This window comes from Dreissena polymorpha, chromosome 3, assembly GCF_020536995.1.
Source record: "Dreissena polymorpha isolate Duluth1 chromosome 3, UMN_Dpol_1.0, whole genome shotgun sequence".
Lineage (NCBI taxonomy): Eukaryota > Metazoa > Mollusca > Bivalvia > Myida > Dreissenidae > Dreissena > Dreissena polymorpha.
This window is the reverse complement of record NC_068357.1, coordinates 45,603,809-45,628,492: the sequence shown is the minus strand read 5'-3', so window position 1 is coordinate 45,628,492 and position 24,684 is coordinate 45,603,809. Positions and strand designations below refer to the sequence as shown.

General features: G+C 34.1%; 1 protein-coding gene across 1 annotated transcript; it reads left to right on the top strand.

Annotated features, from left to right (window-relative positions):
• The first annotated feature begins 3,153 nt into the window (after window positions 1–3,153).
• On the top strand, window positions 3,154–5,406 carry LOC127873969 (actin, cytoplasmic-like). The gene is made up of 3 exons (XM_052418068.1): window positions 3,154–3,270; window positions 4,396–4,599; window positions 4,663–5,406. The coding sequence occupies exons 1-3, from the start codon at window positions 3,154–3,156 to the stop codon at window positions 5,404–5,406; spliced, it is 1,065 nt and encodes a 354-aa protein (XP_052274028.1).
• Window positions 5,407–24,684: the final 19,278 nt, after the last annotated feature.

The following is a 24,684-nucleotide window of genomic DNA, read 5'->3' as shown; positions in this document are numbered from 1 at the left end:
ACGAGTGGCTATGACCATACCTTGAGTTTTCTCCGAAAACAGCCGAGCTGAAATGAAACAGGCGATTCTAAACATGCGATTATATTATGCATTATTTTATTGCTGTATTGGCACCGTTATATGACAATCGGGTGCAAAGAACAAAGTCAATTCTACAACAGAGGAAATGGTCAGATATCTCAACAATTAAAGTTTGTATTCTGACCTTATATAGAGAGAGGAGGTTGGAAGACTCAAACCTATAGATGGAGTTAATATGCAGATGCTAGAGGAAATGCTTAACGCGATCAAATATAGTAATACACACACAAGTGTCTTTATTTACTTTTTTTATAAGTTAACAATCTTACAATTGCTCTCTTAACACAAAACAATGTTAGCATATGGGGCAGTTTCGTAATGATATCAAGTGAAATGTAGTAAAATTACGAGTTATGTATTGATATCCTTCTCCTTATCTTACCTGTTGAGTTGACCATTTGCACGTATTTATTTATATTGTTGCTTGTAGCAGCACTTGCTCATTTAGAAGCATTGTCTGTGAAAGATGGACTATCCAGACACGTGGTACTCCTGTTTGCTGATCCACATCTACCGGGAGGTGGACAAGGGAGGCGAGGATTGAGCCGCCAATCCGGGCAGAGTACTTCCGCTCTATATTTAACTGGTGTAATTCGTGATTTTGATATCATTCTAGGTATCAAGATAAATAAAATAGTTATACATATTAATATAATATGCATAATTATATAAGTAGTATTATACGTGTTTCTGTTTGAAATCATTTGTTAAATACTGATGGAAATCATTTGTCACGCTGACCATATATTTGTTGTAAACTGTTGGAAATCGTTTAATACGCTGACCAAATATTTGTTGTAATCTGATTGAAATCATTTGTTGGAAATCATTTGGCACGCTAACTAAATATTTGCTGTATACTGTTGGAAATCATTTGTCACGCTGACCAAATATTTACTGTATGCTGATAGAAATCATTTGTTACGATGACCATATATTTGTTGTATGCTGTAGAAAATCACTTGTCACCTTGACAAAATATTTGTTGTATACCGTTGGAAATCATTTGTTATGCTGACCAAATCTTTGTTGTATACTGTTGGAAATCATTTGTCACGCTGACCAAATATGTGTTGTATACTGTTGTAAATCATTTGTTACGCTGACCAAATATATGTTGTATACTGTTGGACATCATTTGTTACGCTGACTAAATATTTGTTGTATACTATTGGAAATCATTTGTTACGCTGACCAAATTTTTGTTGTTTACTATTGGAAATCTATTTGCAATTCTTTTGTGATCATGACAGCCCTTTTCGGTAAATTTGAAAATTAATAGTTGTACACGTTATTTAACGTCAACGCATTAATATTATTTTTTGGTTGAAGAGTGTAAATGACACGCACAAACGTTATATAACCAATTTTACATACTGGAAATAAAACAGATCATGCAATGAAATACAAAATATAAATGATATTTTATAACGTGAGTATTTCGTTGATTAAATATAAATGGCCATTTAAGTAACCAACGTTGAACTATAGAATGAAATCTTTCAAGCTCGATGACATGTCCAAATCCTTCTGGAAATACATTTGTAATCATGTAATATAAACAATAGCAAACATATGGCCCTACCAACAACCCACATTTGTAAATAAACGTTGGATTATTTTAATATCAAGGAAACATCATGATTCTGAAGTTGTCGTTGAGAAGACAATAACGTCCCAAACAAAAGCAACGTACTTTAAAAAAAGACGTACATTTTCATCCGAAAATATTCCTGTGGCTCAGGTACAAAGTGCACTAAAATTCTAAGAGCATAGTAATGTGCACAGAGCAAAGTAACATTCAAAGAGGAAATCATGGACGTGCATTAGATGATCTACATATCTACAGTCTATTGTGATTTAAACACTATCGTAATGACCAATACATACACTATATTGATGGTATCGAACATGTAATCATCAACATGAAAATAGAACCATGACTTCTTCGAGACAATCTAAAGTAATGTACGTCGCAGTCTATTAATGACATGATTTTCAAAATTATAATGACCAGGTTATTATTTTTATTTCTTTAAAGTTAATTAAAGAAACGTTAACAGATGTACAAACAAGAATCCGCACGCACGGACGGAATAAACATGAATCATACACTCATGTTGTTTTTATACATACACACAGGCTTTACAAATAAATTTCGACGAATTTAGGTGTTCATTTACGCTTTCGTGTAACAGTTACACTATAATTACACAGAATAACTTATTATGGATACTTCTGCTTAAAATAAAAATAAAAAATAAACATACATGGAATATGATTTTGAAGGATCATGCACTTGTAATCAATTAAACGTTTACGTCCCTGCAACTTCACAAACGATTGATGCGCCTTATTAACACTTAACAGAAAATGCAAAAAATAAAATATGATACGTGAAAATACCATGCGTGTTCATTTCATTTTGCCTCAATAATGCATATTAATCGTGATATTTCAAGACGTTTTATTATTATTATTATTGAAACTAGGCTACATAAACATAACCCAATCCAATACAAATGTGTGTAGCAATAATTAGTGGCGACATATTTGGTTCACAAGAACGTTCCCTTTTCTTGTGATATCTTAACAAATGAATTAGCAGACAGAAATTTTGTACCGTCATCTGTGCCCTTTAAATCTTTTGTGTCGGAGTCTTCTTTAATGTATAGGTAGGCAAACATATCGACGGTTGATCGAAATTATATTTGGTAACAGCCACATGAAATAGATTGGTGTGTGTGTTTGAAGTATGTTATCGTAGATATATGTGATATTACTTAAGAGAAATAACGAAAACAAAAATATGTGAGTCTTGTTAAAAGATGTACATTTCCCAATCAACATTGTTTTAATCAATCGGAACATTATTGAGTGTTATCCGAGCATACGGTTCGGTTTCAAGTAACTGTCTGTTTGTGCTTGTATTGGATGTCAGACTTCTTTGAATAAGAAGATATTGTTAGCCGATAGCATTTTCCTTATAGTACTGAACTATTTAAATCGACATTATATATATACAATTGTCGTTGTGCAAGGAGTACCAGCGCACGTATTACTTCATACTCGATGGCAGCAATTGTGATTTACAATGGCCCCAGTATGTGCAAGGCTGGGTTCGCTGGTGATGATGCTCCAAGAGACGTCTTTCCGTCACTTGTAGGCAGGCCGAAACACAAACTCGTGGTGAGTAGAAAACTAAACATTTTCAATGAGATTTAAAAATTAACGTTTTGACTAGTTCAATCGGAGTCGTTTTTATATTATTAGTTGTTTTTCATTTTCCACACGCCTGGTGTATGAAAAGAACGCGTCACAAAATATGAACTTATATCATTTAATCATATTGCCGCTTAATACAATTATATATGTATACCCTAACTGCAGTTACGATTGTTTTGATTTCGTTTCATAGAAATTTAAATATGTTTAAGTTTCATTGAAATATAGACACTAAAATATGCAATGCCATTTCAACGTCTGGCATCAAAACACAATGTTTAAAATATAATATCAAATTAATTTTCGTTATCTTAAAACGTTAACCGGAAATGGTAATTAACATGTTTGGTAAAGTTTTGTTGTTTTATTTGACTGAACACCAGCTGATCGATAAACAGTAACACTATTTTATACTTCTGTATAGGGCAAAAAAAAATATTTACAGACCAGACATACACTCATTTGAACAGTTATAAGTATTTGCCTTTATCCTCGTAAATATAGCACATGCAGCTTGTGAAGATTCTTTAACTCATACATCAATCTAAAAATCTTAACACTTGTGATTAACGCATAACAAATACATTCTTTGAAGTATCATGTCCGAAAGTTTTAATCAGGTGCACACTTTAAGGTATATTTAAAAAGAAAGATCAGTTTCGTTACCAATTAAACCGGCCTCATCTTACTTAACATTTAACTGAAGTAAGTATGTGTCATGTTAGTTTATGCGTGGAATGCCTAGGAATCGCTTACCATGTATTTACCTGCAATAACTTATGAATACTAAATACAGTTAACATTCGATTATACATGACATAATAATTATTTGTAAAAACAAAGCGTTTCGGCAAAAGTACACACACACACATGTTTTCTAAGAAAAAGTGTTGTTTAGTAGCAATTGCACTCGACCAAATATCATTTAACTTGACTACGATTAAAAACAATTCTGTAGAGAAAGGTACAGTCATGTATAAATTCAATTGCTCGTATTGTCTTGTTCGTTGCAAAGTGAAATGCAAGACACAGGTAGATATTTATTTACTAAATATTACAATGCGAAATAAGTTTTATTGACTTTTGTAGAATTTTGGAATGATGGGTACAACTGACAGCTATGTGGGTGAGGAAGCCCAGAGCACGAGAGGTGTGCTCAAACTAAATCACCCCATCGAGCATGGTATCATCACCAACTGGGACGATATGGAGAAGATCTGGCATCACACCTTCTACAATAAGCTCCGTGTGGCGCCGGAGGACCACCCTGTTCTTATGACAGAGTCCCCATTGGTATCCGAGCAAAATAAAACAAATAAAGAAAAGATGGTCAAGATAATGTTTGAAAAATTCAAGACACCAGCTTGTTACGTAGCCAATGAGGCTGTATTGTCCCTTTTTAACTCCAAACGTACAACTGGTTGTGTCTCGGTGGTGGGTGACAGTGTATCGCACGCTGTTCCCATTTATGAAGGTCACGCCCTTCCACACTGCACTTTAAGCATTGATCTGGCCGGGAGAAATCTTACCGATTATTTAATCAGACTACTCTCAGAGCGTGGTTATTTATTCACCACTGCCGCCGAGCGTGAAATTGTAAACGACATCAAGGAGAAACTATGTTTTGTTGCCCTCGACTTCAAACAAGAATTAAAAACCTCTGAATCATCAAGCTCGCTGGAAAAGAGCTATGAACTTCCTGACGGTCGGGTTATCAAAATTGGCAACGAGCGTTTCCGTTGTACAGAGGCCATGTTCCAGCCATCTTTATTAAGCATGAAATCCGCCGGTATCCACGAGATCACCTACAACAGCATCATGAAGTGCGACGTCGACATCCATAAGGATTTGCTCGCTAACACCGTATTGTCTGGTGGATCAACTATGTTTCCTGGCATGATTGACAGGATGCAGAAAGAAATCAACGCCATAGCACAAACCACTATGAAGATCAAAATAATTGCTCCACCAGAACGGCATCATTCTGCTTGGCTCGGCGGCTCAATTTTGGCCTCCCTGTCTACCTTTCAGGGGATGTGGATCAGGAAACAGGAGTATGACGAGGTTGGGCCTCGTATAGTTCATTTGAAGTGTTTCTAAAACGAACATGTCTTTATTTGAGTACAAATATAACTGACTTCAGTGTTGATGAATTGAACGTAATTTGAACTGTGGATATGTGATATGAATGAAGTGCTTTGAAAATGGACTATTTATTTCAGTGTCCCTGAGATAATCACTGAATAGGCTATTGTTTAGCATGTTATGTTTTAAAATTTATTCATGCAAGCGAGCTATTTTCATTTTATTCTTTTTGAGATTTTCACTTAAAAATAAAGTCTTTTAGTCTTTATATGGTTAGCAAATAGGTAAGAGTCTGTCTGTCTCTAAGTCTATGTATGGTCAGCACATAGGTTAGAGTCTTCCTGTGTCCTATCTATAAGTCAATATTTGGTCAGCACGTAGGATAGAGCCTATCAGTATCCTGTCTCTAAGTCTATATTTGGTCAGCACGTAGGTAAGAGTCTGCCTGTACCCTGTCTCTAGATCTATATATGGTCTGCACATAGGTTAGAGTCTGCCTGTATCCTGTCTATAGATCTTTTTATGGTCAGCACATAGGTTAGAGTCTGCTGTATCCTGTCTTATTGTCTACATATGGTCAGCACTAGATTAGAGTCTGCCTGTATCCTGTCTCTAAGTCTATATATGGTCAGCATGTAGGTTAGAGTCTACCTGTACCCTGTCTCTAAGTATATATATGGTCAGCACGTAGGTTAGAGTCTGTCTGTATCCTGTCTCTAAGTCTATATTTAGTCAGCACGTAGGTTAGAGTGTGCCTGTATCCCATCTTTATGTATATATATGGTCAGCACGTAGGTTAGAGTCTGCCTGTATCCTGTCTCTTAGTCTATATATGGTCAGCTCTTAGGTTAAAGTCGGCCTGCATCCTGTCTCTAGATCTATATATGGGTTGCACTTAAGTAAGAGTCTGCCTGTATCATGTCTCTAAGTCTTTATACGGTCAGCACGTAGGTTAGAGTCTATCTGTATCCCGTATCTAAGTCTATAAATAGTCAGCACGTAGGTTAGAGTCTTCCTGTATCCGGCCTCTAAGTCTATATATGATCAGCACGTAAGTTAGAGTCATCCTGAATCTTGTCTCTAAGTCTGTATATGGCCAGCACATAGGTTAGAGTCTGCCTGTATCCAGTGTCTAGATCTATATATGGTCAGCACGTAGGTTAGAGTCTTCCTGTATCCTGTCTCTAACTCTATATATGGTCAGCACATAGGTTAGAGTCTGCCTGTTTCCTCTTTCTAAGTATATATTTGGTCAGCACGTAGGATAGAGTCTTCCTGTATCCTGTCTTTAAGTCTATATATGGTCAGCACGTAGGTTATAGTCTACCTGTATCTGTCTCTAGATCTAAATATAGCCGCACGTAGGTGAGAGTCTGCCTGTATCATGTCTTTATGTCTATATATGGTCAGCACATATGTTAGAGAATGCCTGTAACCTGTCTCTAACTCTATATACGGTCAGCACTTAGATAAGGGTTTGCTTGTCCTTACTATATGTCCATATATAGTCAGCTCATAGTTTACGTCTGTCTGTCTTCTCTATCTTAATGTCAATATATCGAGGGCTGAACGGAAAACTGTCGTATCTCCTTATTTATTGAATATGAGTTAGAACAGTCTTCCGTTCACCCCTCGATATGGTCAGAGTTTTCTCTTTCTATGTTCGTATATGGTCAGCGCATTTGGTTATTGTTTGCTTGTCTAATCCCTCTATGCCAAATTGCCAATATAAAGTCAGCACATAGGTTAGAGTATGCCTGTCTCATCTCAATATGCCTATATATGGTATGCAAATATGCTATTGTCTGCCTGTCTCCTCTCTGTTGGTCATATATGTTCAGCACATAGGTTATAGTCTGCATGTCAACTACTTCTATGTCCAAATATGTTCAGCAAATAGGTAAGAGTCTGCATTTTTTCTGTGTTTATGTCCATATTTTTTCATCACGTAGATTATGGTCTTCCTGTCTACTCTCTGTATATACGTATACAGTCAGAACAAAGGTCATACACTTAGATTTCCCCTCTCTATCCCACGGTATGGTACGCACAAAGGTTAGCGTCTGCCTGTCTTCTTTATGCCCATGCATGTTCAATATACAAGTTTGAGTCTGTCTGTCTCCCATCTTTTTGTACATAGAAGGTCAGCATATAGGTTAGAGTATGTCTGTCTCCTCTATTGCATAGAAGGTCAGCATATAGGTAAGAGAATGTCTGTCTCCTCTCTCTATGTCCAGATGTGGTCAGCTTATAGGATATAGTATGCCTGTCTTCTCTATCTTTGTCCATATATGGGCAGCACATTGGTTAGAGTCAGCCTGTCTCCATTGTATGTCCATATATGTTCAGCACGTAGAATGGGATCTGCATGTCGCCTCTCTCTATGTCCATTTATGGTCACATAAGGTAAAATATTCTTGACTACCCTCTATATGCCCATATATGGTCAGAACATGGCTAACAGTCTGGATATCTAATCTCTAAATGCAAATAAATGATCCGCATACAAAAGTTATTTTTAAGATGTCCTAGTTTCTGACGTTTTTCCTTTTTGTAATAATTACTTTTTATTGTACCTTGGCAAACGGCCATCAACTATAAATAACACTATAATCCATGTTTTTATGTTTAGATCATGTTAACGTACATTAGTTTCACGCATATAATGTGCCATTTTTTAAATGCAAAACGAGATTGATAACTGATAATTAATGATAAAAAATCGTTATTAGAGTAATTGCCTATTGTGTTTATAATACTTTCAAAATATAGAACCAAAAAATAACGCTTTACGTTAAATCCTCTTATAAATATAATAATACAATACTTCACTGGAAACCAATCTGTATAAGGACAACTGTACGAGTTAACCATAATGTATGTGGGGAATGGTGTTTGCACGTTAAGGTGTCTTGATTACATTGACAATTTTGTTGTTGAGATACATAATAATTAAACAACAAAAATAAATTATAAATATAAATTATAAATACATTCATTTGAGACGTTTAACAAGCCACAAGAATTATTATGTAACAAATAAAAAAAAATAATTAAAAGCATGTATATACAGTCAGACTCAACTATTGTCCAGACACCCGATACAACAATCACACGATCGAACGCTGCTTCAGTTATTGGTAATGTTTTATCCTCGATTAAATTCCCTTATACCCGTTGAATGATTTTTTCAAGTGTTAAAGGCATAAAAACGATATGCCAGAGGCATAAGTAAGTCAAGTATGTTCAATGTGAAGGTCGTTCTTCAACATCTTAGGTTTGAGCATCTATTCTAATGATGATTCGAGTGTGTAATATCCTTTGAGTAATTGTCATAAAACTTGTCACAAATTTTAAGTTAGTTGCGAAAGTGTACAGAAGGAATGAGAAAGTCGCCATCGCTCAAGACCATACATCAAGGAAACAGTTACAACCTCTATTTTCGTGAGCGTTCCATATATATTTTAACCATACAAAAGTTTGCATGAAGCATCCCTTAATGTTTAAATTCATATAGACGGTGTTCATACGGCATTTGTCAATAACGCTGACATGAGATAAATATTATGCTTGAATGTAAAATATGGGAGCCTTTATTGGCGTGTCCGCTCATTAGCTTTAATATCTTTGGAAATGTTTTCATAAAACATGAATAACATGTTAAGGGCGTTGATGCGATGTTGAGAAGGCAATAGTAGTCAAAAGTGAATTACACACATCAATAGTAAAATAGTTTAGCGGGGTTTTTTTGGTATATGATTAGTATCTCCTTTACCATATGAAGGATTTTTATGAAAAAGTTAATTTTATACAAAAGGATGATCCGAAGTCAGAATTTAATCGTTGATGGATAACTAATATAAAGGTAAACGGTATTTTTATACATGCATTTGGTAAAACAGTCTTTAAAAGAAGGATTGGACATATAACCATTTATTTTTTAAACCCATTGCACACTACGTGATGTTTGTTAGTGTATATATTTTGGTTATTTTATATGATATTGCAGTCTTTACTTTTCATTGTATGAACAGGTTCTTGTCATTAAACTATATATAAAATAGTCAATGAATAAGAACATAATCCAAAATATGCATAAAATAAGAACAAGTAACAAGTTATCACTTTGATTTTTACAACTTGTTGGATATTCATGAAAGTTTAAGAAAACTTCTTTTCAAACAACAATCAAAACAGTTTTCGAGAAAGTATATTGCTGCTCTCAGTGATTTTCTGGTATAATCATATACATGAACTCAATTAAATAAAAATGAATGAGTATGACAAATGATGCCTGATCAAAATAGATCGTGTGGTAATACCTGCACACATCAGCAAAAGGCAAAATACCGCAATGCTATTTTTTAATTTATGGATTTGAAAGAGAACGTAGAAAGAACTACTTCGACTAGCATGGTTTTCCTTGATAGTTACAATAGATTTTGTAACAAACATAGTAACCAAAAGCCAAGAACGCAAACTGATACGCGACGGACCAGCAGACTATCAAAAGCTTTTCGAGACTGATTAATTTATTGCAATCAATATTGGTATTAATGCATTGGTATTCAAATTGTTTTGACCGACTAACCTACAATATATATATGTACATGTAATATATCGACACTTCAGAGTTACAACTGAAGAACATATAAACTTAATAAACGTGCATAACATCAGCAACAACAGCATTAACAGCTTGGTAATAATAATAATAATAATAATAATTATAATCATAATAGTGATAATATAACTGTCTAAATGTATTATGAATTTATTGACCACGCTTTCATAAAGCCATAGCACTAAGTGGACACAAGTCCTTCATTTATGCCCCGTTGTTTTCATCTACCAGGTGAGTTGAAGTGTGTTTATATATAAATTGAACAATTGTCAAACATTATATTGTGACATGTGTGTTAATTTAAAGTGGCATTCTAATAATTTCGTATCTCATAATATTACATGTTTGGTTCTGTTTGTAAAATGGTTCTGGATAAGTCTTTCCGTCATCGTACTATATTGGTCGACGTGTATAAATGGATATTAAACATAAATGGACTTTGTATACCATGTGCCCACCCCACCCCACCACCACCTCCTCAAACCCAGACCCACTACAGTTATAAAAGAAATTGAAAAATCATCATTTTCTGAAAGCCGCGTTTTGACTCTGTTTTTGCACGTTGGTTTCAAATTTGGAGATGTTTATGTAATCGATTACGTAATTGTATTGTAAGGCACCATCTAACTATACAAGACGTCCCCATAAAGCTTCAGCAATCGGTCGAGTAAATAATGTGAAAATAAATTCATTTGAATGACAAGAAGTGTTCGGAAAATGAACAAATGAACAAATAAGATTATTCAGTTTACGTTTGACCTAAAGGTACATATGTTCACTTAACAAAACAATCAAAGCCATTTATCATTCCAATATCAAATATTTGGATTTACACTCAACATATTAGTAAATGCTAAACAATATGATACATATATGGCCGATGCAGAACCGTGAGTTTGTTAGGCATCGAAAAATGATAAAACATAATATATAATAATTCAACATATAATCACATGAACGCTGTAATAATAGCATAAATACTTATCATAATACTAAAACCAAAATTATTTAAATTTCAATTGTGGCCGACTTGATCAATAACCTTACAGAACAGCTGAAAGCAATACATACATATAAAACAATAAAAGATATGACAAATCATGTACAATGACATTGCAAAACATTGATCACATCAAGTACATGTACCTTACCGATTTAGGGAATCGACCACCTCTTTCACTCACTCAAAAACTCATCTACATTTGCGGCTGCTGCAAATTAATATACATGCAAATATTTTTAACTGCCATTTAGTATAACTTGACTTATAATAAAGGTAAGATAAACGTACCATTTAGTCACTATTTCTTCAATCGCGAAATGTGATTTGACATCGAAAAACGTTAAATCATTCCAGAAATACAAATCAATATCAATGCAGTTCACTTCACCAACATCAATCCACAAAGACTATACGTTAAGACCAATGCAACTAATATAAAGCAAATGTCAAATGATGGAATACAGTCTTCCAACTTTCAAACTTTTCTGACCATCTGAACATGTCACGTGACTCGACGAAAGTTTTATAAAAATTAGCGAAAGATTACAGATCTCAGTTAAAAATCCTTAAAATAGCGACGTAGCAACAGTTGTCTAAGAAATCATGTCAACTGATAAGCGATATATTGCATTAGTCTGCAGTCCCAAAATAGATGTTCTATAGTTTCGATATTTTAAACGCTGATGTTAAAGTCCCCGATATGGTCATAGAAATAAATAAATAAATAAATAAATAAATAAATAAATAAATAAATAAATTCATTAATAAATTAATACATTTGATTCTTTTCGCTAATTTCTTACTTAAACAAACAAAGGGGAAGGGTAAGTTTTTATGTTAATATCTATTTTGGTAAAAATTACTTTTACCAAAATAAAAGAAATATTTTTTCACAATATGTTACTTAAGACACTTTGGATTAAAACACTTGTCTATACAACTTTGGTTCAGATATTAGAAACTTCAACATTGTATTGAGTTGGGTTAAAGTGAAGTAAATAAATTGACCAATGGTAAGTTGCGTAGAATTTCATAAAACATTCTTCTTAATTCTTTTTTATCGGTACTGTTCTACCAAATTACAACACTTTGATATAAATATGCCATCACCGTCCGATTGCAGACTTTAAAGGTCTAGTATTTTTACAGGCTGTACACATCTGTTTATCGATGTTCAGATACAGAGCAAATATGTTCGTGTATATCGTTCAATTACACAACTGAGATGTATTGTCATTACATCTACCTTTGTTTTATAACTTAGATTAAAATATAAATTTATCCATTGAATTAAGCTAAGTGCAAATTCCATTTATGGTTGATGAGGTATAAAACATGAGGATAACGGTAAGGCAGATGATTGTCTTTAAACAAACATATCTTTAAAAGCAACATGTATTTTAGTTGATAAAAAATAACAAAAAAGCAAACTATTCATCAAGTTTTTCATCGATATTATGCGAAAACTTGAGAAGTATTCGGAAATGTCTTTGTTACTTGATACAATCCTCGGAAGTGGCTGAGAAAGAAAGTTGAAGATCGTTTTTATACAATATTTTTTCCTTACAGATAATGATGATGTGTTTAAGATTAAATAAACTGATGTACTCATTTCGACGTAGCGCTACCATGTGTGATGATGTCTTTACAGATTATTTATGTTCTATCCAACGCTTCTTCGAGCCAAAGAAGTGGGGAAAACTCTTTGGCATTCTCACATTCCTGTGGTATTTGAGATGGAACGTCTGTTGAAGGCCATTGGAATTGTTTTATGGTCAGGACGACAATGTGAAAGGTGTAATTCCTGCGGAAGGAGGCATGTAATTGTTAATGTCGATGTTCGCTGGAATTGGGTATCTGTACTTGGTCTCTGACAGCTCCTGTCAGACTCTGATGTGTATGCTTCTTCTATTCTCAAAGGAAAATATTTCGACAGAGGATTAATTGCGTTCAATCAGATCGATGAAGCGTCGTGTTATCGACCTCTCAGGAACTTTGAAGCATGATGTGAGAGGTACAATAAGGATATTAATTGCGACGTGACAGAAATGATGTCAACGTTCCGCAGCACTGAACTGGAAACGAATATACAGAATCATCAACTTTAAATGTCCGTGGAGTCGTTCAGACGTGTAAACTTTGCTTCAGGAACCCATGCTACAGGTGACGTGAAGTCGATGGTCAAGTCTGTAACTTAAGGTCAATATATGTTTGAATCGTTCGTTAGTGAAATATTAGTAGAGAAGATTAATGGATCCGACAAGACAGACACAAATTTCTTTAGCTCAAAAAGAGATCAAGATGTAGAATGAAAGCTAAACAAAGCTACAGAGGAAAACGAAAAAGTCATACATGGTCAATAATGTTTCAAAGGTTGTAAGCAATTAAGGCCTCCAAAAAAGTTCCTTCTGATTATGTATTTTATTGAACACGAGTTTGTTAACTGACTAAGGAAACATGATCACAGCAAAAAATCTAGACTTCATGATTAATCTGGAAGAGTTGTTGTTAGTACATCATTGACGACATACGACATTGATGTTATGATAGTTGATGGCATGGCGCGTGAGCAAATATGGACAGTTAACATTGAGCTAGATACTTTAAGTGGCATGGCATCTCGGTACCGTTCGTATGTCCTTGGTAAGGCTCGTGATATATCACGTACAGTGAAGGCCATTCACATTGTAAATGACACATATAATGCTTACAGTCGAAAAGCAGAAACCAGACACGAAAGCTGAGACAAAAACAATTACGATACCAGTAATTTACACTTGCGTGATGCACTGCGAGTTCCACTAGATTTTAAGCTGTCTTATATAGCGGTGCAAACAAAAAAGTAGAATATTACACTGGTTACTTGATGAAACACGCTTACAATGCACTGAAATTCAACGAAACTCTAAATCAATCGTGGCAGAAATGCAAAATGTTCTCAAGTTTAAATACATGGTTGTATCGTTGTTGAAGAGCTGAAAACATACATAGAAAAGCTGATACCATGATGACAATGCATGACCATGTATTGCAAAGCATGAAGCAGAAAGGATTTCTACATCGTTAGTTATTCATTGTATTTACACGCATGTACTGGTCATGTTGTATCACCAAGGCCAGGATATAATTGCCCCATTCATTTACATGTCAACTGAAAGAGTAACGGTCCATACTGATTAAAGACGCTGTAAACCAATTCACAAGGTATCATAAATGCGACACAACTAACGGTTTTAAGGAAAGAGAAACGAAATTCCACCGACTGCAGACAGTTTCACTCTTCATCTTCTAAGATGTGCTGTTCAGTTATGGATTTGGGGATATGCAACTACGCCTCAACACCATCGTCCTTCCTTGTCAGACTTTGAATATGAATATGACGAAACTGAAGCAGATCTAAGGCCAAAGTTCATGAGCTGCAGCATCATAAACGCTGATTTGATGCTACGGTTGATGATATTGCATAATTATTCTGATATATCTGAAATAACAAAGTGGACTAACCTGGAAAATACTATTGTTTTGGGGTTTGAATGCCATGCAAACTTGCTGTTTGATGAGTTGAATGTACGGCACATATCTAACAGGTTAAACTTTGTTATTATACGTGTCAAGTTGGTTATTGGCCAATCAATTCTGAAAGGAAATACACTTGCAATCAAACCAACCCTGAAAAATCGTCTTCTCTGTTCATTGCATACACAGGTTTGTTTAAAGCGTTGTATATGCGATTTTTTCTACCCCAAATAAATTATGAGTACTTTTATGTTAAACTCTAAAATTAAGTGGTGGTAAATTGAATTTACATGAAGACCGACTTCCAGGCATTTTGTTAACCATTTACTGCTTAGAAACGCATTTCGGCCTGTTGTAGTACCTTCCGAAAATCAAAATATATTAAAGATCTTTCTGTAAAGATTAAAGTTTTAAAGCCTTTGTTTCAAACCATTAGATATTATAGAGAAGAAAATAGAATAAAACCTGAACAGACTATAAGTTCAAAAAAAATATATTTTTCTACCACATACATGGACACTCGCTTTTTTAATCAATACGAAAATTATAGTTTAGCCTCTCTCTGGAAAAACGGGACTCGACGCATGTGCGAAAAGTGTTTTCACAGATTATTCTTTGCTGTCCGCACTGGCTAATCAGGGATAACAATTTCCGCTTTTATGGATTTTGTGTTTGAAAGGAACTCTATTCTCAACGAAAATCCATTCAATGCCTAAAAGATTTTTGCTGATGAGCCCGTGCGGCATTCACAGGCTAATCTGGGAAGACACTATTCTCACATGCATTATGCCCCGTTTTCCCAGACACAGCTTATTTTAAACATGCTGGTATTCAGATGAGACTGGTCTAGACCTCAATGATGAAATAATACATACAAAAGCCTTATATATTTTTTATAGAATGTCTGCAGGTATATAAAAAATATATTATATAATGGTTGCTATGATAACTTCTAACAGTTGCAGTAACCACGGTGATCTTGACCCGTGCACAACAGATCGTCTCTGTCCTTGTAAACACGGAAATCAGCAACATACAATGTTCAAAAACATACGGAAGGCCTGTTCCTTGATAATGAAACACCTTCCGAATACTCTGACGATCAGAATATCACGGGTAAATGCATATATAACATTTATAATAACCGAACTAGCAGCGTTCTTACGTTTACGCAAACGGCATTAGCTCAGAACAAGAGTATTCAATGCAATGCCTCATACGGTCATTCGCCTGTTTCTTCAGACAAACTTAAACTGAACATGTTGGGTATGTTTTAGCGATTCTTTCCTTCTTTATAAAGTGCATGTGAAAAGTACTTTCCAAATTGAGGAAAAATTACAGAATTCTCTACGGCTGTCTGAAAAAAAATCCTAAAGGGAATGAAAATTTTGTTAATTTCATTCCCAAAGTGCATTATCTGCAAGATACAAAATATGCACTGAAACTGATCATTTCAAGCTAAAATGCACGTAAATGAATATTTGATTTAGTTTTTGCAATTAATGCCAAGCATTTAAATAACCATAATTCCAAATCCAAAGTATTTCACGACGCAAATTTTCCAAATTTCAGGGTTTTCGCGCAAATAATTCCCAAATGGTACGGTTCAGGTACTTTTCCCAATTGGGCAAAAAATCGCTGGTTTTGTTATTCAGAAATGATAACATTGTTGTTTTCTTCAAATCAAAATCTTCGCAGAATAGCGAACATAAACTATCAAATGTCTATATTCATAAAAGGTCCTACTGGAAAAATCAAAGGGAAATACATATTTAATTAATATGGATAGGGCTGGTTCATGTAATTTTTTTTTGTTCAAGTAAAGAAAAGTTAACATTGCAGACATAAAAAGTACTTCAATGTTTTCTAGTAATAAAACATTATCGTATTCGTTCAACTTGTGCTGTTTTTCAGTTCCGCTAGAAATTGTAATAATTTAAATTGCTGTCATATTCATTCTATTTGATTTCATTATTTTCTATCAGTTCCCCAAGAAAGGCCTCCTACATGAAATACACATGGTCATTCAAGGCACCAACGTCTACATGACGCGCACTGCTACGAGCAATCTCTTACCCGCATATATCTTGAACCCGAATCTTCAGGGCCCAACCTCAACTTTGTTTGTATCAAACGTGTCTCCACTACAGAGCGGAAAGTATGAATGCACCGCAGAAAACATCATTGCCACCAATACAAATACAGGGGTTATTATTGGGCAAAATGTGTCAAGCTTCCAGTTGGAAGTTCTAGGTAAATGTTCACTTAAATACATCACATATATAGAATAAATATTTTTGTAATAGTAAATCATAATGAAAATAAATGTATTGTTTAATGCAATTAATTATATTTTAAGTATTAATAACCGCTCCCCCAAAAATACTTGTAACGCATCTTTTTATTGTTTTAAGGAACAGGAACATTTTGTTCAGGATTATAATTGAAATGGTGATACGTCATGGCGACAATTTTGACTTCTTTGGTGACCTAATGACTAAATACCAGTTAAAGTTGAAATATTAAACATATTCATTGTGTTAATTCTAATTGAAACTAATTTATTGTGTTAAATATCTTTAAGCAAACTTATCAATCTTTCAAATGCTAAAAAACTTTTTTACACCTTTTTAATGGGCCAAACAATGATGAATTTTAAATTTATTATAAATAATGACTTAAACTATTGGAAAAGTGAAAACAACTTATAAAGATTTCAAAATAACAATTGTTTAAAAAATGGAAGAGAAAATTATATATACACAATTAATTGTCGTTTGAAAGTCCACGTATAAAACATCGTCCATCGGATCTGCCGACATATTCTTGTACCACGCTTTGAAGAGTAAAAAATATCAATCGTTGAATATCCGTTGAATATCCGTTACTAAATCCGGGTGTGAATTCTTCAATTAGCCAATTCAAAAAATCTTTTATAGGCAATATTATTAAATAAACTATACATTGAATTATCTAAACATATACTTCGCTAGTTAGATGTGTCGTCTTTTGACTTATGTACTGGAGCAATTAAAGTCTATCACCAAATACCTGGGCCAGTTTTTAAAATCTTAGTAAATAAGTCACAGAGTTTCGGTTTGATATGCATGCATAGTGTTTGTATAAAATTCGGCTTCAAAGCCGAAAGTTTTTTTAAACTTACCACTGTACGTTTTGAAATATTTTGTGTAATTTTATCATTGGTTATGTCTGAGTTCACAATGTGGTCTTGTTCGTCGTCGTTTTAGTTCAACTCTATGTGGACATCGCTCTGTTCATTATCCTTGACAGGAAGGCTTTTAAAGTAATCATTACACACAACTGCATGTGCAGAATAAGTATATCTAGTTTACGTGAAATGAATGCCTTTTATGATTCTCAACATAATTATGAATTATTTAGCGTTGAAATTAATTAGTTTCTTGCTTAGGTTTGACACGGTTGTTTTAAAGCCGAGGACACTGTTTTATAACCTCAGTGGTGCATTACACAGAAATGATATAGTGATAATTTATGAAGACATTGGGCACTAGAAACTCGTCTGTTCAGATAAGTTACTTATCTCGTGAAACCACGGTGTTGTATAACAATTGCAATAACTATATTTAGACTGTGTTTTGTAATTTACTTTCATATCGGTTGCTCATTGTTTATACAAACATGCAATTTACTAACTACTTCGTCAATAACCGCATGTGCGATCGCACTAAATATGTCTGAATGTCCAATATAATATTTATTTCAAATAACTGCATACAATGCTCATGTTTTTTTCATTTATATTTATAAGTTTTACCAAAAATTTACATTATTTTTGTTCAAAAATATGATTGCCATTTTCAGCATCAATATTAAGATTTTCCCATAATTACAATTTAGAAAAACAAACAGGAGAGTGATCAGATTCGACACGCAAATCAATAAAAAAAAATGTTACATGCCAAAAGTGTATGCAGATAAAATATGATAAGCAACAACACACAATTATTGACAGAGCATACACGTGTTCTTAGTACATTAACAGAAATACGCCAACTTGACATATGCATATAATGTGTACAACAAAGCTCAATAAGTGTTTACCCAAAGGTTCCGTATTATTCCGTAGTTTATTGAGCGGATCCGAGTTACAATCGACCTCCATGTCAAACAAATATACTTCATAGTATAATACAGTTTCGGTGCGTGCGTCCAATCAAGCTAAGTTTATGCATGCGTCAGGGTTAATTACTCCTGAAAAAGGAAAAGTACTTATTCCGTTGTTCTCGAACTATCTCTAATATAATGGGGACCCTTTTTGGGAAACGTAACCTGTCTACTATATTTTATCTATCAAAGACCGAACTTAGTTAATACAAAATATGCATTCTTGATGATGTTTACATATACAATTTAAGTTTTCTTATCGTTTAACTGATTTTCTTTTAACTGACACTCAGCTTTGGTACCGCCGCTATTACGCTGCGCGTTGCTAAATTGTGCTCATATGTAATCAAAACAAGACAAATAATTTAACAAATCGCTACATTTATTACAAAGTTCCTTCCTTATCTATTAAATACCTATCATGTCGAAAGATTGTGAATAAATGATAATGTCACTGTTATTAACAAGTTTTCTTAATCAACATACATTCCCAGTAATGATACTAATGGCGACATTTAAGAATTGAATAGCATTTTTCTGCATTTCATTGGTGTATGAACTGTCGGGAAAATTACACCAAATTTGGTGTATTTTCCCGACAGTTCATACACCGATGAAATGCAGAAAAATGCTATTCAATTCTTATAATTACAACACAATGATCTTAAAGCTGAAATTCAATCGTGGTAAGGGTCATAAAATTCCTTTCTTATCTAGCGTATGAATCTATTTTCAGTTTCGGTTTCATCTCTGTCAAACGGGTATATCGTTGAAGTTCGCGCAAAATATATATAACGTCATTTCGCTATTGACCAATAAAAAACAACGACATAAAGTTTCGCGCAAAACATAACGTCATTTTGGCAACTTGTTTACGACTAGAAAGTAGCACCATGAATATTCAAGTTTAAATTTGCATATGAAGTGGGTTCATCGTAAAATGAAAAACCGGTCACGTGAACAAATTATCCAATCAGAATGCAGCATTCATATGAATGTGACAGAAGTTGTAATTATTTGGATTTTAACCTCTACCCTATTCTAACATGAAAAGAACAGAACAGAACATACAGTTTATTAACACTTATGCATAAGTATGCTTATATAACGTAAACAAGTCATAGCCTTACGGGCTTTCCAACCAAAGTTCTTGATTTAAGGTGAAGCTACCAATATTATTAAAACAGTTCCGATAAAATCAGTGCCGAGATCATTTAATTTTCGACGATTTCTATATGTTGGCCATTATATGCCTTTTGACTCATGTCCTAGTCCATCACGACTGTTTCCTTATTTCGCTTTCATTCAGGTCTAATTCGCTTTGTTCTAATAACAGTAATACTTCCTTACAATATAATGGATATTGTTCATGCGTAGGTATTTGAAACTATGGGTATTTCAAATGATTTCCGCCGAGAAGTCGTCTTTCTTGTAGACATTTCTGTGATAGACTTATTTTTACTTTTAAAACAATTTATGAAAACTTTAAAAACATACGGCCCAACTAACTCACGGATGCGGCATTATTTGTGCATTTTCGTCTTTGTTTAAGGACTTTATTTACTTGACATATTTCAAATTTAACCATCTTAAATATGTCTCGTTACAAAAATAAAATTATGAAAACAATGTTACAATTTGATATGGAATTAAAATTCTTCGGTAGGTACTAACATGTTCTGTATTCGCTTATTACGAAGGATATTAATATCAAGGTTTCTAACACATTGTGTGATTGGAAATGTTTCATCATTTAGTTTTAAATAACTTGCTATGACAATGCTTCTATAAAATGTAAACATCAACTAAATTTTGCTAGCAATTGCGTCGCTATTTTATGTGACTGCAAAATTTTAAACTACAAACTTGTTATATTTAGAAATGATTATTATAGCACGAACTAAAATCGTAAACGTGCGTATTGAAATAATAATCAGTTTATTTCAAAATTTATTGAAGAATCGGTATACATGCATTAACATTTTGCCATTGACAAATTGTTTTATTTCATTTACATAAAGCCAAGACACAAGCATTCATACAATTGCATACACGTTAAACAAGTGTAATTTGTTATCTTGATTAACACAATAAAATTTATATTTATATTGATCATGATGAAAACATATACTTATGATTGAATATGCAGGATCATTATAATACACGAGTATTGTATTTTTTTCTGTTTGTAATCATTTGTATAAGGTGAAATTGGTCGATCTGAAAGACATATCCAAACCCTTCGGGGAAACCCTTTGCAAACAATTTCATATCGATACTGTGATCATTTTTATGTTTCAAAATTGGACTTAACATTTTAACATTTTAATCCAACTGCGAAATACTGAATTAACTGAGGAATACGTTTTACAGAATTTTCGTGCGTGAATGCATGCGTTCTTCCGTCTCTCATTTATTACTATTTTATTATATTGTAGTAAAGTCTAACCTGTCAGTAAAGACCACTTAAGGGATTTGGTCGGTGTGGTCTTTGTTCACATGTGGTCTTTATTCGCAGGGTCGATTGAAACTTGGCAAAATATGCTAGTAGGATTTTAACAGGTACCTTATCTATGTATGTGCTCTATTGCTTAAATGGTTGAATACTTATGCATGTATAATGTCATAAAGGATTGAAAACACAGTTTAGATTTTATATTTATCATTTCAATTACCTCATATCATGTATAAATAACTATTGACATATATGAATATGTACTAGAACTGACAAATTCCGTATCGCTCATCTTTGCACGTCTTATCACGGAGAAATTTAAAAAAGGAATGACTATCAAAATGTATGTTTGTAATTATCCCCAAGCCTTTTGTAAATCATGGAGATATTGTGGTTATCTCTGCTGTCCGTCTATCTGTCCGCTTGAAATTTACACACATGGTAGCTATGAGCATATGTGCGACCCTGCACTATTTTGAATTTTGATCTGACCCCTGGGTCAAAAGTTATGGGGGTTGGAGCGAGGCCGGGTCAGAAATTTTCACTCATTTTTTATGTTATTTTAAATCATTAACTTCTTCATTTCTGCACCGATTTACCTCAAATTGATACTGAACCTCTCATATGACAATACGGTCAATCTCAACTATGCATGGCCCTATTACCAACCCTGGGGCGCACCGCCCACATAGACCACACCCACCCAAAATTGCCTTTACTATAATTTCTTCATTTCTACACCGATTCACTTCAAATGATACTGAACTTCTCAACTATGCATGACAATACGGTCAATCTCAACTATGCATGGTCCCATTACCAACCCTGAGGCGCCCCATCTACATAGGCCACACCCACCCAAAATTGCAATTTTACCATAACTTCATCATTTCTGCACCGATTCACTTCTAATTGATACTGAACTTCTCTTATGACAATACGGTCAATCATTACTATGCATGGCCCAATTACCAACCCTGGGGCGCCCCGCCCAATAAGGCCACACCCACACCAACCCTGGGGTGCCCCTGGGTCAAACATGCGACGTGGGGATACGCGTCAACCTCTGCCGCGCCATTTCTAGTTGGCATTGTAATTGTAACGAAACCGTAAATATCCTTAATGAGTTGATGAAAGCCCCAAACTTTTGTTTATTTTTTTGGGCAATAAGTACATTAATCACGAGTCACTAGAATACAAAGGCAACTTCTTGCACTTTCGACAAACTGATAAATGCATAAAAGAAGCAGGCGGTTACCAATGAGCAATGTGTGTTAAGTAAACAAACAACTGCTATCGAGTGCAGTAAACTTTCAATTGCCAATATCTCCATAGCGACCGACGAGTCTACTGGTTAGGTGTTTATCTCGTTACTATCACAGCGTCATGGTGGCCATTTTTATTCCTGAAAGTTGCGAAATCGTTGATTGTTATGATTGAAGTGGTCTTTGTTAGGTATCAAAATGGACATTTGGGAATGTAAAATGGCGGTCCTTGGTCTTTGTTCGCAGGTGGGCTTTATTCGCAGGTACAATATATAGTGAAATCGTTCGGGAGGAAATCGTTGTGGTCTTTATGGACAGGTGGTCTCTTTTAAAAGGTGGTCACTGGGACAGGTTGGACTGTATATCAATACAATGGCTTCAGAATTTGTTAAATATCAAGGCTACAATTCTCAAGATTTCAAAAATGCGCTCGATAAACATTTAGGTCTCAAACAAAATCAACATTATTTAAACATTTAACGTGGTTTTTATTCCGAAAATACTTTTTCACTCACATACAAGTGTGAAGCTTAAATGCTTTGAGCAAGACACTGTTTGAAGAGAAAAAGTAACATGCACAAGAGGAAAATAGGGACGTACATTATATGATGTTTTTATTGACCGTCTATTGTTATTTTAACAGTATCGTTATGACCTATACATGTACTAGATTGACCGTTGTACATATTTTTGAATTTTTTTTTTAGTATTAGTATTGTGACCGTTTTTTGTGAACGCTGATGCAAATATTCATTCGTATATATTACCATCGATATATATGACCAATAATCTTTTCGTTCATGCATAAGTCTTGCTTGGTATGGGATTTGACATAACCATGATATTATCAAACATGTGACCATAAACGTGTGAATACAAGAATTCACACTTAGAGCTAAAAGACAATTCATATACGTTTAAGCCTATTTTTCACGTTATTTTGTAAATGATCATTACCAAGTTTTTCATTTATTCAGATTTAATCAATAAAATTGTTACCAGGTGGTGAACTTTTAGTGTAGTGTAACTTGAATTGTACCGAAAGTATGTACAGTTGTAAGAATAGCATTTTTCGGCGGAAGTTGGTTGGCTTGTAGAGGTCATAATATACTAAATAGTTTCCCTATATAATTCAATGTAAAAGCGACAATTTTAAGCGAAAATAAATGCAACATTTTGCACATAGAGACGCCCATAACCATACCTTTTCTTAAAGGCCATTCTAAGCGGAATCGATTTATGCAATAAAAAGATATGTCATGTTCAATGCAAGAAAGAACTTGACACTTATCAAAATCGACTGTTTTTGCATCTTTCTTTTGCCGTTTCATAGTAGAATGTAACTTTTTTCAGTGCAATGCTTAACTATAGTTTTCAAGTGTATCATGTTTCAGGGATTCAGTAGTGAACACCTATTCATGCCCTACCATTATCTCCGAAAGATAAAACACGAACAATATTTTATAGTGTAAAACATGCCTTCCTGTCAACTATGCTATTTTGTTAGAGAGAGTACAGCCCTACATGAAAAGATTATTTAGTATACTGTAACCTAGAGAAGAATGTGGTCTTTTCGTTTTAGAATTTCATCTTTAAATATACGTGTCATCCATTGAAATATAACTTGTCTTTACTTTGCATTATGAACATGGATATCTAAGGTATGTTGTCAGATTATTAGTTGTGTTGCTAATGTTGGAAACTCGGGTGAATTTACTATTTGATTTTATGCCGGTATTGACTTGAAACCAAGCGCCATTTTTAAATCTTAGAATATTTATGTAAAACAGACTGTCACAATACTAATAATGGTATACAGTTTTCACATGCTAACAACATCATATTGTTACAGCAGTCACTGCACATAACACGGAAAGAAAGGTTGGAAGGAGTGCGAACGAGTCAAGAGTACCACATACTCGGTAAGTAATCTACTGTCATTTTCCGGTCCATACAATCACCGAAAAGCACCGAATAGCACCGAAAAGCACTCAATTTCTCTCTATATATATGCAATATATCGTTTCTAGTGTGTGTTAACGGGTTTAATTAGTTATTAATGGTTATATGATTGTATGTCTATACTTCATTTTGCCCAAAATGGTAAATATCGGCAATATACCGACCGAAAAGCACTTCATGTGAAGACCGAAAAGCACTCAATTTCTCTCTATATATATGAAAATTTGCGTTTCTATTGTGTGTAAACGGATTAAATTAGTTATAAATGGTTATATTTCATGCATATTTATACTACCTTTTGTTTATTCTGAGGTATTAATGC